We start from the raw sequence: 14,664 nt of genomic DNA, 5'->3' as shown, positions 1-14,664 counted from the left end.
AAAACACAGGAGATGAAGCACAAGTGATTGTCTAAGGCCCACAAGAATTTGAAAATGTGCTCTTGCCACTGAACATCAAGTGGAACCACCAGGTAGAAAACCAAGAGTCCTTTCAAAATTACCCTGGACACCCCAAAGCTTTGGAAGCCTCTAAGAGTCTCACACTCTCTTTTGCTGAGATAGCAAGTCATGGGATTTCTGATTCCCTGGCACAGGTTCTTTTGTTAATGTTTTCTCAACTTCCTTGTAGGAGTAGGACGCTGTTGTGTTTTATGTCTATAAGATGGTTCATAAATAACAAAGTTTGCCATTCATGGGGAAAAAAAAGCAGTACTTACTTTGTTTCATAAGTTGAACAGCTAATGTTGGACAGTTGGAACACATCAGAGAAAACATGCGAACCACCATAATAAACATCCCAGAACTTAGAATCGGTGGAGTCACTACCAACAGTTGTTGAACATTTGTAAGTAGATCTTTGGAAGCAACCTGTTGCAGTAAGTTCTTCATAAATACAAAGAAGACAAATTATTATGCTGTGGATTAGCAATTCAATAATATAACAAACGTATTAACAAAGATAATAGACTCACCTCCTCATGTTGAAAGTTGTCCACTAAACGTGCAAAACAAAGGCAAGTGCTTTCTACTGACTTTTTGTCCTAAGTTTCACAAAGATAGAGAAAGTCCATTAATTTAAAATGTTAGCACCTTCATTTAGTTCTTACTTTGCCACTAAATTTCTATAGCCTCATTAGTAGATATGAGCTTTGAAAAGGGAAATCCAGGAGAAGCGCAGTTAGAAAAAGAATTAAAGAATAAGTACATGCAAACGCTTGTTCAGACATAGATGATGCCAGCTTGTAATGAGAGTGTTCAAGTTCAAAGCTAGCCTAAGTTAGCTTAAAAAAGAAATAATAAACTAGTACCTCTATCATTATCATTATAGAAGTATAGGGGACAAAAAAATGTGAGCCCATCACCTTCTAAAAATCCCTTTAAAATATTCTCTACATCTGATTTTCACAGGATTTAAAATACTTTATAAAAGCAATTTTAAGGAGATTCCTTAAGAAGCATCTCTAGTCATAACAGTACTGGTAAAATTTAAGAGTACAAAAAAACCCTACTTCTCTCTGACCTCCATACATAGCTAGCACTCACTCACTCTCCTCTATCCAAATCCAACATGAATTCTGCTGTTCAAACTACATCACTGATGTTTTATCCTTTATATATCACTGGCTCTCCTCCACCCCAACAAGTGAAATCAGTACTTTTCATTTCTATTTCTGGACAATCTCTTTCGTCTAGTCTTAATCTAAGCCCTTTGTTCCCAATGCCTTTTAGAGGAATATTTCTAAAAGTAAATTCTGATCTCACAAAAGAACGTCTTGATTGGTACAATAATGAAGTCATCAGTTAATATCAATAGAAAGGCACTAAATGTATAATAAAATCCATCTGGGTTAATATGCCAAAATTTATAAAAAATGACATAATTATATCTGACTGGAAAACACATTTCAAGAGAAACATAGGTCAGAATGCTTTGTGTTATACACATCCAACTAGAAGAACTCAAAATTTGAAATTTTCATGAAATAGGAAACAGATTAATATTTTACCTGATGAGTTAGCCTTTGGGTAAGCAATGGTAAGGAATCTGCCACAAAATGAAACTCATCTGGAGTGATACTCTGGCAGCAATTGGCTGCAATTGCTAGTGCATTTCTTTGGGCATTGATGCTGAAGAATTCTAAATACAACAAGCAGTCTGCCAAACCACCCTGTAATATAGAAAACAGGTAAAATGAAGAAGAAAATATCCTTTATGAAAAACAATTACTAAGATATCTAGCACAGCACTTTATGGCAACCTGTGCATCTTACAGAGCTTCAGTAAAGGAACTAGAACAACATAGTTCAACAGCAAAGGAAACAAACACACCTTAGCAGTAACACTTACCGCCTGTAAGATGGCCTTACTGTGTCGTCGTGACAACATCTCCAAGGCAGTCAAGGCCTGCTCTGCCACATCAATACATTGAATAACTTGCAGCTAAGAACATTAAAGTGGGTATCAAAGGTTACTATTTACAGTACTTTATTTATATGAACACTGTACTTCCTCTACTTTTAGCCACATACATGACCGCCAACATGCAACTAATCAGAACAGAAAACAGCCACTCTTGAGTAAACTCTATGAAGCATAGCTGACAGTTTCCTCCTAGCAGCTCACTTACTTCCAGGATCTGAAAATTATATTCCCATAAAAGATTAATGTAATTTTTTTTTTTTTTTTTTTTTTGGTTTTTTTGGATTTGGTTTTTTCGAGACAGGGTTTCTCTGTATAGTCCTGGCTGTCCTGGAACTCACTCTGTAGACCAGGCTGGCCTCAAACTCAGAAATCCGCCTGCCTCTGCCTCCCAAATGCTGGGATTAAAGGCGTGCGCCACCACCGCCGGGCTGACGTAATAATTTTTAAACCAGTTAAAATATTTCATGACATTATATTTAATCTGATGAATTAAGTTTTATTGGGCATTAAAAAAATGTTCAACCTACTAGCCACTTATATGAAAATTTTCCTTTCTCCACTGGTCAATTCTGTGAAAATGAGCAAGACCCTTTTTCTCAAATGTCTCAGCTATCAATATAAACAACTAGTATTTCTACTATCCTGTTGCTATCCTTGTAACTCTCATTGTTGGTACTGGTCATAGTTGTGTGCTTATGCTCTTAAAGCACAGGTTGCAGCACACATGTAAAAGTCAGTTGACACCTTTAAAGACTTAAATTTTCAGGTTCCAACTCTCTTCAAGCAGGTATCAAATGTCTCATTTCTTATCTCTCCTTTTGTTCTTACAGGTGCTAGGAGTGCCAATACATGGCACTACACCTGTCTTTTGTATGTGATTTCCAGAGATAAAAAAATTGGGACATCAGGTTTACCCTGCAAGCATTATTATTACTCATTAGAGCACACCAGCCCCCAATGTATTATTTTTAATGAAATACTAAACATTGTTCTCTGATGTTAATGTGTTAAATACTATCATTAAAAATCATAAAATTGAGTTTATAATGTACTAGTCTTAACTTTAAACTTTTTATAATTTTAAATATATATATATACACACATACACAAACTTAGAATATTATATGTAAAATAGTTTTCTTTTTAGTTTTTTGTTTTTGGAATACTGGTTAAACACATACTATAATTACATCATAGATTCAAACTCAAGAATTCAAAACTTGAATACTTATGAATAGGTTGGGCAAAAGCATAACTACCTTTTCTAAGAAAACAGGAATAGCATCGACTACAACAGCAGATGACCGAGGGAGTGCTTCCATCATATATGTTAAGGCTCGGCAAGCATGATTCATCTAGAAAACAAGATGAATTTGTATTCAATAAATACTCAAAATAAAATTTAGACAGCCTGTTAAAAAATACATGAAGTACTTACAATGTCAAAATTATGTTCCATCTGCAGTAATGTTATCTGTTAAGAACATAACAAGGTATTAGGAAAGGTCCTGAAATATTCCTTCTTGCACTTCACTGAAACGGAAAAAACTTGTTTCTCGCAACACAGAAAATTAACAGCAAGACATATATCAAAAATCATTATACTTATGTCACTCATTACAAGCTGTAACAATGGTTGATGATGATGTTACTATGAGTCACCAAAATTTCATGACATGACCCAATCATGTGCATGATTGAATCATGTGCATGGTTGCATACAACCAACTTTAGTAGATCTAACATCCTTCAGAAAGCCCAACAACATCACTGAGGACTGACCAGCAATGACTGACATTTCTTGAATTAATATTAACACAGCCAGGCGGTGGTGGTGCACATTTGTAATCCCAGCACTCTGGGAGACAGAGGCAGGCAGATTTCTGAGTTCAAGGCCAGCCTGGTCTACAGAGTGAGTTTAGGATGGCCAGGGCTACACAGAGAAACCCTGTCTTGAAAAACAAAGAAAATGCACAAAACAAAACAAACAAGAAAAAAAAAAGACTGAAGACCACATAAATCATGTGCATACCTGCAAGGAATAAGTTCGATTGTAGCTGCTCAATATATAGTGAAATGAGATTTGAAAATAGGATTGATCACATCAGAGACTATAACTAATAAATGACAAATCAGTGAGTGCAACCATTTCACAGGTGAAATAATTTAGGTCTGAATTAAAAGTATTTTAGTCTGTGTGAAGACTTCAAAGAATGCAGCTTTTTTCTGGTCAAGGAAGAAAAGCAAAACTGGAAATCTTTAAATGCTCAGATATCAAATACCCTTCAATTAAATGTTGATAAAAATAAAAGAATACACGACTTCTCAGCTCTAAATTATTCCTGGTAAATAAATATGTATAATACAAGCCTTTACGATTTATATACATTTACCATCTAAACCAGTCACTTAGAAAACACAGGGCTTTCATGCTAACAGAAAAAACACCAAGTTTCTTAACTAAAAGATGGATTCCTGGGCAGTGGTGGCACAAACCTTTAATCCTAGCACTTGGGAGTAGTAAGAGGCAGGGATATCTCTGTGAATATGAGGTCAGCCTGGACTCCAAAGTAAGTTTCAGGATAACAAGGGCTACACAGAAAGACCCTTTATAGAAAACAAATGGAATCAATCAGCTGTTAACATATTCCCTTATAGCAAAGAGGGAATACGTATGACCCTAATTCTTAAATTTCATTTCTGTTGCTATGATAAAATAGCCCGAAAAAAGGCAATGTAGAGGAGAAAAGGTGCATTTTAGGTAACAAGTACAGGATCAAATCCATCATTTCAAAAAAAAAAAAAAAAAATCCATCATTTCCAGAAAGTCAAAGCAGGGACTTGAAGCAGCTAAACAAATCAACAATGAAAACAGAAAAGAAGTTAATGTTTTTATATATGCTTGCTTCTCTTCAGTACCATCTCTGTATTCACAGTGCAGGATCCCCTCTGCCTAATGGAGCCCACAACTGTCTTGGTCTCACCAAATAATTAATCAAGGTAACCCCAGACATGCCCTCAGGCCAAGGTGGTCAAAGACCTCTCCTCAAGGCTCTTTTCTCAAATGTTCAGCTAGTAAAAAAGGTTTAAAACGGGGGAAAAAAAAAAAAACCTGCTTTATCACTAAATAGTTGACAAAAACAAACCATTCAAAAGAATAGAATATACTACTATGCAATAGCTCTGTAAGGCCCTTTGTGTTTGACAGGACTTTTTGACTCAGAACTCCAGAAATGAAATATCACCTTTTTATACTGTGAGACTGTGACCAAATTAGACCATCTCATGTACTTTCCTAACTTCATTTGTCAGCTCCTTGGATATGTAAGAAGGTATAATATTTATTTTAATTTTCAGAAATAAAATATGCTATAAATCTAGTATTTATATAAACATAAATAAGCCTGGCCTACACATAAGTAGCAAACAAATAATCTTTCTCAACCAAGAAGATAAACCAAAGTAAGCCAATTTATTACTACCCCAAAGATCGGGAAACTGAATAAAAAGCCTAACATGTTTTACAGGAGTGTATCAAAGCATTATTGGTGGGAAGTACTGAATAGCAAGTAAGTGACTTCATCAAAAAATTAGCACAAAAATATTTACAAACTCAAGTTGGGTATGCAGCTCATTGAAAAAGTATTTATTTGTCTAGCATGCACATAGGCAAAGTAAGCCAACAGAAGAACAGCATGCTTACCAAAGCTGGAACAACACTCTTCACAGGAAACCCTCCTAGTGTCTCCTCATTCCCCATGACCAATAGCTGACACATTTCAATGACTGCCTGAAGCTGTTGACTTTCATCACTGGCTTGTAGTCCTTGAAGAAGCTGCTGGGCCTTAGAACCTTCAATAGAAAAGAAGACATTACTTTTTAATACTGAGAGCATAAGACATGGCTCAGCAGTTAGGAATAATATTTTTCCACAGTACTTCAATTCTGTTTCTGGCAGCCATGCCAGGCAGCATACAATCACAGAAAAATGCAACTCCAGGGAATCTAACAGCTTTTCTGTACTCCTCAGGTGTTCATATATGTGTGCACAGACAGACATACGCAAAAGCACTCACAAATACATGAAAAATGTTAATCATTTTTAAAATTAAAATAAGTATTGATAAGCTAGGAAGATGGCTCAGTAGTATTCTGAGATCAGATTTCAAAGCAAACTTTTGCCAAATAATGTAGAAATAAAAAAAAATAGGAGAGAAAACTTTAAATACTCAGTCTGGTAACAAAGCAAAGGGGGAGGGGGAGAAAGCAAGGATGTGTGTATAGCAAAGATAGGCCTATGAAACTAACATTCAAGGGAGAACTCGTTACTTGGTCTGTCTGCCTTCAACTGAAACAACTGATTTAATTTTTAGGAGCAAAACTCAAATCACCACAAACTAACAACTGGTATCTTTGCCATATGTACACTTTCAAAGAAATGAAGGCAGTGAGTATAAGGTTGCCCAATAAAATTTCTAAGTATGGTGTCCATGTGTCAAAGGAATGCTACATTTATTTCAATATACACAGGAATTAAGCAGAAAACAAAAAGTGAGAAAAGGGGAAGCAAAATTAAGGCAGGTAGAATAATGTATCTAAAGACATGAATTATTCTGTATAAAAACCACCAACTGCTGTAGCTCTAATTACATTAGCAGGTGCTGGCTACTGGAGTGGTTCACTTCCATTATGCAAATAATAAGTGAAGGCAGTACTCAAAACTAAAGTCAGCACTGAGGGCCTAGTGTTGCCTAGTATTTGAGACTTGGGGTTCAATCTCCAGCATAGGAAACAAATGAGTGAACTCTACAAATGTGTTGTATCACTTTATGTATGCTTTCATATTCAAATTATTTACATACAAGACTGGTAAACTCATTTATTATTAAGTTTTGAAATATATAAAACTGGATACAGAGCCACCTGAAAATAACTTTTGACATATATAAAATTTACAGCAAACCCAGTTTCTTACTATAATTTAGGTTCAATGACATAAACCTCAAAAAGGCATGTATGACCTTTGGAAGACTTCTTTTCTCTATTGTATATAACAAACTAACCAACTAACTGCTGGGCCTACTACCTTATAATAATAAAGTCCACTGAATAATTGGACACACATGCACAGACATGTTCAGAAAAACAAAATTCTAAATTTTAAATTAAATATTAGTGTTTAAGTTTTTAAAAAGGCATTAACTAAAAGAACTACAAGTAATTCCTAATTTCATATAAAAAGGATGAAAAGCTGTACAACAAGTCTGTCTCTGCAACACAATCACCTAAGGAGTAAAATGCTGGCAAAAATGCCATGCAATGAGTGTTTTCATAAACATTGAGGCTGACAATCCTAAGTATAACTGTTTTCAGTGAGATTGAAATTATATGTATATTAAGTCTGAACTTCAGTAGACAATGGCCATATCCTAAGTACCTCTGATGAGTCATAATCCAATTACTTGATCAGCAGAGTTGTAATGTAAGATCACTTTATACTATTAACCAATTAAGTAGGGGGCTCAATGGTAAATACCATGTAACCAGCATAGATGAGGTCAACTTCTCACACTGCAAAGTCAGAAAGCAAATAGAATAAAAGCAGCAATCACCATCCATAGCTGTTTCTTAAGAAAGTGTACTTACTTTCAAAATGTGGCACAAATTAAAACTTTTTAATGTCTGGAAATTAAAGCTTTTTCTTAAAACAAAAACTGTATTACTACTGTGTATCCAGCAAGTCATTTCAACATCATGTTAGTTTATGCTAAAATCAAGTATATGGAAAAACTGTGCCTCATTTTGTCACAAAGATTAAAAATATTAATTTAGAGTAGAGACCCAATTTTGTTAATGTTTGCTATTTCAAAGATGACATAAAGAAAAATAGGAATTAATGAATTCAGCAGCACTGAAAAGTACTCAGGGTGCCACTGGAAATAAAATGGACAACTGAGGAAAATGGGATGGTCCTGCTTTGGTGCTTGTTAAGCCACCAGCAGTTTGCTCAGACATCAACTGAGATGAAAAGGGGAAGCTGGAGTACTATGATAAGTACCCTTATCTTTGTGTGTCAGGATTTCAAGTTTCTGCATAACCACAGACCAACACTCAAACAGTGGCGACCAAGAGTTGGCAAGCAAAGATTTTCTATTCAGAGCCAAACAGTATTTTAGGCTTTGCAGGCCATATGATCTTCATTGCAAGCTATCCAACTGGTACTATAGTTCCAAAGCTGAAAGAACAAGACTAATAAACATGGCCCTAATCCATTAGAACACTGAAATTCAGTTATTTGAAACTTAAAATATGATATTGCAGGTTTTTTCCAGGCACCCAAACATTTAAGAAATGTTCTTAGTTCTCAGGCTACAATAAAATAAGCAGAAAGAGCCAGTGAGATGGCACAGCCCAAGACTGACAACCTACAAATTGAGCTCAATCTGTAGAGTGGCAGCTGTCTTCTGACCTCCACATAGACCCCCATGCAAACATTAAAAAGAAAGCAAAATAAAAACAAGCAGAGGTTGGATTGGGTCCTGGGAAATACTTTGTCGAACTCTATCAGAATTTATCTGGTCAAACCTCTTTACCTCTTTTATACAAGGAGTTGTATAAAAAGTATACAACAAAAAATGAGTATACAAAGCTCATTTTATACAAAATGTTAGAAATACATAATAAAACAATAGACTTAATTGATAAAAACTGGGAATACAGAATTAAGAATTAGGAAAATGTGACAAATAATCTTAAAAAAAAAAAAAATTCAAGCAATAGCCTGGGAATAAATATGGCTCATCAATACACAAGTACAACTGCTCCAACACTACAACAAAGGTGGCACGGGGAGCTGAAGAATTTCAACATAGAAATCTGCAATAATCAATAAATTACCTGGAACTGAAAAAACACTGTATTGCAAATCAATGCAAGTAGGTAACTAAAGATTGCAGCAAACAACTATGAGAAAAGTAAAACTGATGTTTGGGACAGTGACTCACACCTCCAATCCCGGGACTATAACGAGATAGGCAGGCCTCTAAGTTCAAGGCCAGCCTGGGCTACATAAAGAGAACCTAAACACCTACACTCTCCCCATACCCGCTCATACTTATAGTTTATAAACTATAGTAATCAGAAAGAAAAAAAAATGTTGATTGAGAATATTATGTCTAAGAAAATATCCTTTAAATTTTAAGATAAGAATTTCTCAAACAAAAACAGATGATTACTGGTCACTCCTATGAAATACTGTCCCTTCAGATGGAAATAAGTCATGTAAGCAGTAATCAAGCACATTGGAAAATAAACATGTTTTACATTACATCTATTAACAATAATTGTGTTATAAAAATTCTAACAATGATAATACAGAGGAGGCCAGGAACTAAACTACTGCCAATTCTTGGAATTGACCAAAATAAGACAGACAGACAGACAGACAGAAAGATTAAAAAAAGAAAGCTATGTGTAATAATCTCTAGAGTAACCATTAAAACACAACATTAGAAGAGAAAAAATTAAAAGAAATACAAGATGAATATCAAACTGTAAGAAGTTAACAATTCTCACCTTAAGTTTTGTAAAAGTCCCAAAATGTGACACAGTATACCAGTGTTACACATAAGTAGAAATACAAGGCAGCATAGTCCCAAAGTGGGTAATTTACAGTATCTAACAAGATTTTGTATACGTCTATCATTTGACTCACCCTGTTTTCATAGGAAAGCAGGAATCTCTATTAATATGCCCAATTTAAGACATGAGAGAATACAAATTGGCTGAATTTGGCTCATTTTCTCATACTAGAAAGCAAATATCAAAAAGGCTCAGAATGCCAGATTCAAGGCCACTCTGAACTATAACATAAAGTATAAATTAACCTAAGACAGTTAAGGCTGTTTTAAAGGGCCGGGCAGTGGTGGTGCATGCGTTTAATCCCAGCACCTGGCAGAGGCTGGCGGATTTCTGAATTTGAGGCCAGCCTGGTCTACAGAGTGAGTTCCAGGACAGCCAGTGCTACACAGAGAAAACCTGTCAGGGGCTGGGCGCTGGGGGCGGGGGGAGAGGTAATCAGGGCTATGCCTGGCCTTTAATCACACAACCTGAGATACCCTGTATTAAAACAAACAAACAAAAGAATACAAAGTAACCTCAAAAAGATCCCCTTATCAAATAGGAAAATGTAAACATCAATGAAAATCACTAACTGGAACAAGTGCAAGTCCACTACTGACAATGAACTGTCCCCAGCCACATCCGTATCCCCCCACCCCCAAAAACACTTGTAACTTTAGAGGATGCTAAAATCGCTATCTTTTAAATTAGGGAAATTAACAGGGAAAAGATAACTTCCCCATCTCAACTATCCTACATACTCAAAAGCCATCTTTTTTAGTATTTTCACACATTTCTCAGAACTTTGATATAAAATCGTGTAATTATTACCCTGACAGTTACAGTTTGTCAAGAGACAAACTATAAAACCAGAAATTATACAATTCTTTGTATGTGTGTTCTTATTTGAAGTTTCTACCATGAATGCAACAGAGTATGCCTGTGCAGGCATGCCACGGCATGCATATGGAAGTCAGAAGACAACTTACAGAAATCAGTTCTCTCCTTCCACTATGTAGGTTCCAAGCACCAAACTCATGGATCATGAACTGCCTCTGGACATGTCACCAGTACTACAATCATTACAATAAAAAAAAAAAAAAAAGCTAGCATTTTGAGTGATTATTTGTCATTGGGGTGGGGGTGGGGGGTATCAAATCCATGTGTAGAGACATGAATTTAAGACTTGCTCTTTAAGATCAGATTTGATTCCCAGGATTCCCAACACTCAAATGGAGACTAACTACAGTTCCACTGGTTATATGAAAACCTCTTGAGCTTTCTGAAGGCACTGCATGCACATGGTACATATATACAAATACGTGCAGGCAGGCAAAAAACCCAGAAAGTCAAAATACAAATGTGAAACAGCCACTAAAAGTAGCTGTATATTATACAGAAAACTTAACAGAAAATTGATGCTAGATACTATTAAGGAATAAACATGGTAACAGTAATCTAATTGTGTATTTGTGTTGACAAATTACTTATATAATGAAGAGTTTTAATTTTTTATTGTTAGTAATTTAGTTCAAACTATGACAAGGACTGAGTTAAGCCTAAGACTAAGGACTAGAGAGATGGATCAGCAGTTAAGAGCTATCATTGATCTTTCAAAGGACCCAAGTTCACTTTTTAACATCCACAATTGCTTATAACACCAGCTATATGGGATCCATCTCCCTTTGCTGAACTCTGAGTCCCACCCCATCACACAAACACATATGCATACACATGCAAAAGGACAGGCAAATGGATGGACAACATACCAAAAATAATATATATGGGATATGGAACCGGATATGGGGCTAGATACGGCTCCGAGTTTAACAGCACTGACTTGTATTCCAGATGAGCCAGGTTCAATTCCTAACACCCTCATGGTGGCTCACAACCTTCTGCAACTCCAGTTCCAGAAGATCTGATGTCCTCTTCTGGCCTCAGTGGGCACCAGATATACAAAGGGTACACAGACATACATGCAAGCAAAGCACTCATAAATAATAAAAATTAGTAAGGCATGCAAGCATTACACCAGCTAAATATGGGATTCCAGTGTCAACAAACTTACAAAGCCCTGACACAACTTTTCGTCCCATCTTCAACTTAATGAAATGGCAAAATAAAGTTTATTTAAAAAACAAAAACAAAAAGCATATTAACTGACGGCAATATGAATCCATATTAAAATAAAATTTAAAAAGTTTTGAGAATAACAATATTTGACAAACATTATCACACTATTATCTTCCGCTTTTTAACTGACCTTGCTTATTTTTAGCTACACAGATGACTATTAGTTTTCAGTGTGAAGGGAATGTCTAAGGACATAAATAAAGCAGTACTTGCTGAGGACTGTTAAGCTCTCAACTATGGCATGGGCTGTATTTAATTTTTATCCTCATCATGCCATTCCACACCTTCAAACTATAAAATGTTTTCTTATCACTTAACCTGTGACTAGTCTACCAGGGCACTCCAGGACTTTGGGTTTCAACATCTATCACTTCCACACTTCCCTCTGGCTACTCTACTTTCTAATCATGCAAACTCAGCCCCTATTCCCATGCAGCATGCATTCTTTCCTTCCATCTATGTACTATTAATTTTCTAACTTCATTTAGATTTCTATGAAATCTTCATGTCTCTGCAGTTTCTCTAACCAGATGGCCTCTCTCCTTTTCCAGCTGACCTACATTCTTACTATTTTCCTTCTCTGCATTTTTAACATATTGTATTATTACTTGTGTCCAAAGTAGCTTCAGGTAGAAAACAATACCTCTGCTTAATTCTATTATTAGTATAATACTAGCATCTAGTAAATGGTAGCAAATAAATAAAACAGTTCTCAAGAAGGCAGGTAGGTATTGTAGTGTCTACCATGTCTACCGATGAAATACAGTAAATGGGAGGCCCAAAGTAATAAGTTTGGGTGCTCAAAAAACTCTCAAAAAGGAAACTTGGTGACAGGTGTGTTACAATGAGAAGTAGAAAAACAAAAACAACTTTTTTTATTATAAAAAAAAAAGTTTAAACTAAGTTTTCTTGCTATTAAGCTAGAAATGGTTTGTTGTATTTGTTAGGGGGTAGCAAAGGCACACCAGAGGGAAGTTTCAGATACAGAAATATATAATGCAATGTAGGTGGTTGTGGTTGTGTGTGTGTGTGTGTGTGTGTGTGTGTGTGCGCGCGCGTTTGATATATGGTTTCTCTATGTAGTTTTGGCTGTCCTAGATTTATAGACTGTCTCTGCTCCCTAGATTAAAGTTATGCACCTTCATACCTGGCTTACAAAGCAATGTTTTAACTACAAAATAAAAAAGGAGCAAGGAAGATGGCTTAGCAAATAGAGACCCTTGCTATAGAAGTCTAATAACCATATAAAGTTAGAGAGAACAAACTACAAAATAGCCCTCTGACCTCCACATACTTGTCCCTAGCATGTACACACACACACACACACATCATCATCATCATCATCATCAAGGCAGTTTTATTTTAAAAACATCAGATACTTGATGGGATGCATCAGTCAGCTACTAAGCTGACCGAAGATATTAAAAAAAAAAAAAAGTATTAAATGCAAGTCAAGGAAAACCTTAAGTACTATAGGATAGTACTTCAATTATAAATCAAGACTATATATTAATCATTGTCAGGTAAACCATGTACGTAGGAGGCTCTGGGTTAAAGGAATCTGATAGTCTGATGAAAAGTAATGCTGCTGAGAAATCATTCCTATCAGGCTCACTATCTTATGGGATGAAATTTGTGGCACCATTTTCTACAGTTAAAATTCTAAGTAACTTTTAAAATACAAAATATGATTTTTATAATTTTAGTGGGGCAGCCGAAAATAAAAGTATAGAAGGAAATCTAAAAGATACTAAATTATATACCAACAAGTAACCAATAATAATAACACATAACTAATTATTTAGAGATTTGAAGGGATTAAAAATTGTAAAATATTCACTTACTAGCTCCGCTTCCAATTGTTCTATGGAAAAGTTGTGACATCCGAGGACCAAGAGGACCAAACAGGTGAGGAGGAAGACCCCTGGCCTCTAACAGAGCTAAAGAAAAAAAAAAAAAAAAAAAAGTGAAGGGGAAATAGTTTAGTTGACTTAAAGCAACTGATCTTCCCTAAAAATGTCAAGGAACTGATTCTTCTCAAACAATTGAGTTAGCACACATTACTTTCCATTATGAATTATAAGGGAAACTACATTAAATTTCTAAAACCTTATATATGCACAAATTTAATTAGTTACTATAAGTTAAAACACATCCATGTCATTTCTAAATATGAAGTTGTGGAGAGAATTTAAAATGGATCAGAACTATTTAAGAAAACCATAAAGTATTTTAGGTAAGTCACGAACTAAAGTCTTGCCTCATTTATCTATTAACATTACTTCCTAGACAGATTTTGGTGAACCTGTCCAGAAGCATGAAAATCATAAACCATTTTACCAGTTCCAAAGAAAAGCTATGTTCATAAGTGGTATTATGGGGAAGCTTTTAAACACTTGCTATTTATCTCAGAAACTTTAAGGTAATGTGAAACTTTCACAAAATGTCTCTTGTTTGCCTTAACATTGGGAGTATATTAAAAATCCATCATCTGAGATTATAATACAAACCCACCTAATTTATACATGGCATAAATATAATACAAGATTGACAATATTAAAAAAGAGAAAACCAACTAGAGTTTACAAAAGTTTATGGGGTGTATGGAAAACCCACCCTGTTAGATTTATGTTTTTAGATACTAGAGAACAACAACATATTGAGGTGCTTCGTAATTTATTACTAAAGCCAATTATACATGTAATCATATGAAGATAGTTTGAAAAACTATGAGGCTTTGCTTGGTTAAACAGTAAAAACGAAGACACAGATAGGTCATCTCTGAACCCAAAGCATCAGGTTAAGCAATAAAAAAAGTTTTTTTCCCAGAAGGTGCAGGTATACCTATAATTCCTAGACAATAT

General features: G+C 35.2%; 1 protein-coding gene across 16 annotated transcripts in view; it reads right to left on the bottom strand.

The window, feature by feature from the left end:
* The window catches only part of Trip12 (thyroid hormone receptor interactor 12), a 119,107-nt gene that overhangs the window by 40,214 nt on the left and 64,229 nt on the right, over positions 1-14,664 (bottom strand). For all 16 annotated transcript variants that reach the window (XM_052193466.1, XM_052193464.1, XM_052193470.1 and 13 more), the window contains 8 exons: positions 13,645-13,740; positions 5,748-5,896; positions 3,483-3,518; positions 3,304-3,399; positions 1,970-2,062; positions 1,629-1,790; positions 594-662; positions 339-504 (listed from right to left, as the gene is read on the bottom strand). In XM_052193466.1, the coding sequence (XP_052049426.1) occupies positions 339-504; positions 594-662; positions 1,629-1,790; positions 1,970-2,062; positions 3,304-3,399; positions 3,483-3,518; positions 5,748-5,896; positions 13,645-13,740 (867 nt within the window). The remainder of the gene's footprint in view (positions 1-338; positions 505-593; positions 663-1,628; positions 1,791-1,969; positions 2,063-3,303; positions 3,400-3,482; positions 3,519-5,747; positions 5,897-13,644; positions 13,741-14,664) is intronic.

This window comes from Apodemus sylvaticus, chromosome 9, assembly GCF_947179515.1.
Source record: "Apodemus sylvaticus chromosome 9, mApoSyl1.1, whole genome shotgun sequence".
Classification (NCBI taxonomy): Eukaryota; Metazoa; Chordata; class Mammalia; order Rodentia; family Muridae; genus Apodemus; species Apodemus sylvaticus.
Note: the sequence above shows the minus strand (reverse complement) of the source record. Positions and strands in the feature narration are given on the sequence as shown.